Source organism: Rhea americana, unplaced genomic scaffold (genome assembly GCF_003343005.1).
Source record: "Rhea americana isolate MKP2758 unplaced genomic scaffold, rheAme1 scaffold_691, whole genome shotgun sequence".
NCBI classification, from domain to species: Eukaryota; Metazoa; Chordata; class Aves; order Rheiformes; family Rheidae; genus Rhea; species Rhea americana.
The window spans coordinates 21,071-22,499 of record NW_028186858.1 but is presented as its reverse complement, the minus strand read 5'-3'; the positions used below and the strand labels follow the sequence as shown (position 1 = coordinate 22,499).

Here is a 1,429-nt window from a genome sequence, read left to right as displayed (position 1 = left end):
GTGCCGTGCAGGGCTGCTCCTGCCACGCTGCACCAGGACAGCCCTGCCGTGCTGCGCTGCACCGTGCTGGCCGTGCCGTGCAGGGCTGCTCCTGCCACGCTGCACCAGGACAGCCCTGCCGTGCTGCGTTGCACCGTGCTGGCCGTGCCGTGCAGGCCTGCTCCTGCCACGCTGCACCAGGACAGCCCTGCCGTGCTGTGCTGCACCGTGCTGGCCGTGCCGTGCAGGGCTGCTCCTGCCACGCTGCACCAGGACAGCCCTGCCRTGCCGTGCTGTGCTGTGCCGGCCGTGCAGGGCCGTGCTGCACGGCGCTGCCCATGCCGTGCTGCACCGCGCTGGCCCCTCGCAGTGAGGAAGTGAAGCCAGCGCGAAGGGGAAGTTGTTGGAAAGTCAGACCGGAATGGCTGATAGGGAAGGCAGAGCTGGGCTTGGTCGCAGATGGTTCCTGTTGGGGAAGGACACAGGCGCAGCTGCCCGGTCTCCCCCCACCCGCCGCATTATCACCACCCGGCAGCTGTTCACCTTCCCCCTCACCATGGGACGCGGCTCTCCTGCCACCCCGGCCCCGGCGGTCACATGAACGACCCCCGGCGGGCGGGCCGGGGCGGCGGGGCAGGCACCGAGCGGGCAGCACGCCGCGCGCGGCGCTCAGCATCTCCCCGCTGCGCGCACCTCCCCGGCGCTCCTCCGCCCGCCCCGCGCCCACCCGCCCGGGTGGCTGCATCCGGCGACGGTCCAGCCCCGGGCTGCCGCCGCCTGCTCGCCCGGGATGCCCGGGGGCCCCGCCGAGCCGGACAGCAGCCCATCGTCGCCCACGCACGGTGCCAGGACCGGCCAAGGTAAGGCGGCGGCGGCAGCGGTGCCAGGTGGGCGGGGGGTTGCACCCACCGCGGTGCCAGGAAATCACCCCGGGGACTCACCTCCGCGAGGGCGGCCGGCGCCACGGGCCCGGGCGCCGCAGCCGGAGGGCACGCTGCCTGTGCAGCGGCAAGCACCGAGCGCCGGCCGGCGGCAGGGCCGGGGGCGGCCRGGGGGCACGGCACCCGCGGCGCAGGATGCCCTCGCCGGCGCGGAGGGCACCTTCGGTGCCCGCTCTGCAATTAACCTTTCCACAATGAGTAATCAGCTGCACTTAGGTTTTACTTACAGGGTTTAAATCCTCTGTTTGCTCGGTGTTTTCTTTCGTTATCGGCTCAGCAGCTCACGTGCGGCTCGGGAGCACGTGTTCCCGCGCTCGCTCCCCGGCACCAGCTGGATCCGGCGCGCGGCCGTCGGCAGCGCCGGGGGCCGATGCGGCCCCGCCGGCTCTCCCGGCGCGTTTGCCGCGGGGCAGCGTGGGGCCGGCTCCGTGCAGCACGGCGGGACGCGCCGGCGCATCCCCCTGCCGCCTCCCGCCACGGCCTCGGCGACGGGGGCTTCGGCTCCGTCC

General features: G+C 73.9%; 2 protein-coding genes across 2 annotated transcripts in view; both read left to right on the top strand.

The window, feature by feature from the left end:
- Positions 1–493: 493 nt before the first annotated feature.
- LOC146586389 (transcriptional corepressor CBFA2T3-like) overlaps positions 494–1,429 on the top strand; it is a 22,000-nt gene continuing 21,064 nt past the window's right edge. Inside the window, exon 1 of the mRNA XM_085321400.1 lies at positions 494–839. Within this exon, the coding sequence (XP_085177526.1) occupies positions 770–839 (70 nt within the window). The 5' untranslated portion in view covers positions 494–769. The remainder of the gene's footprint in view (positions 840–1,429) is intronic.
- The window catches only part of LOC146586390 (uncharacterized), a 3,438-nt gene continuing 3,299 nt past the window's right edge, over positions 1,291–1,429 (top strand). Inside the window, exon 1 of the mRNA XM_085321397.1 lies at positions 1,291–1,317. Coding sequence (XP_085177523.1) covers positions 1,291–1,317 — 27 coding nt within the window. The remainder of the gene's footprint in view (positions 1,318–1,429) is intronic.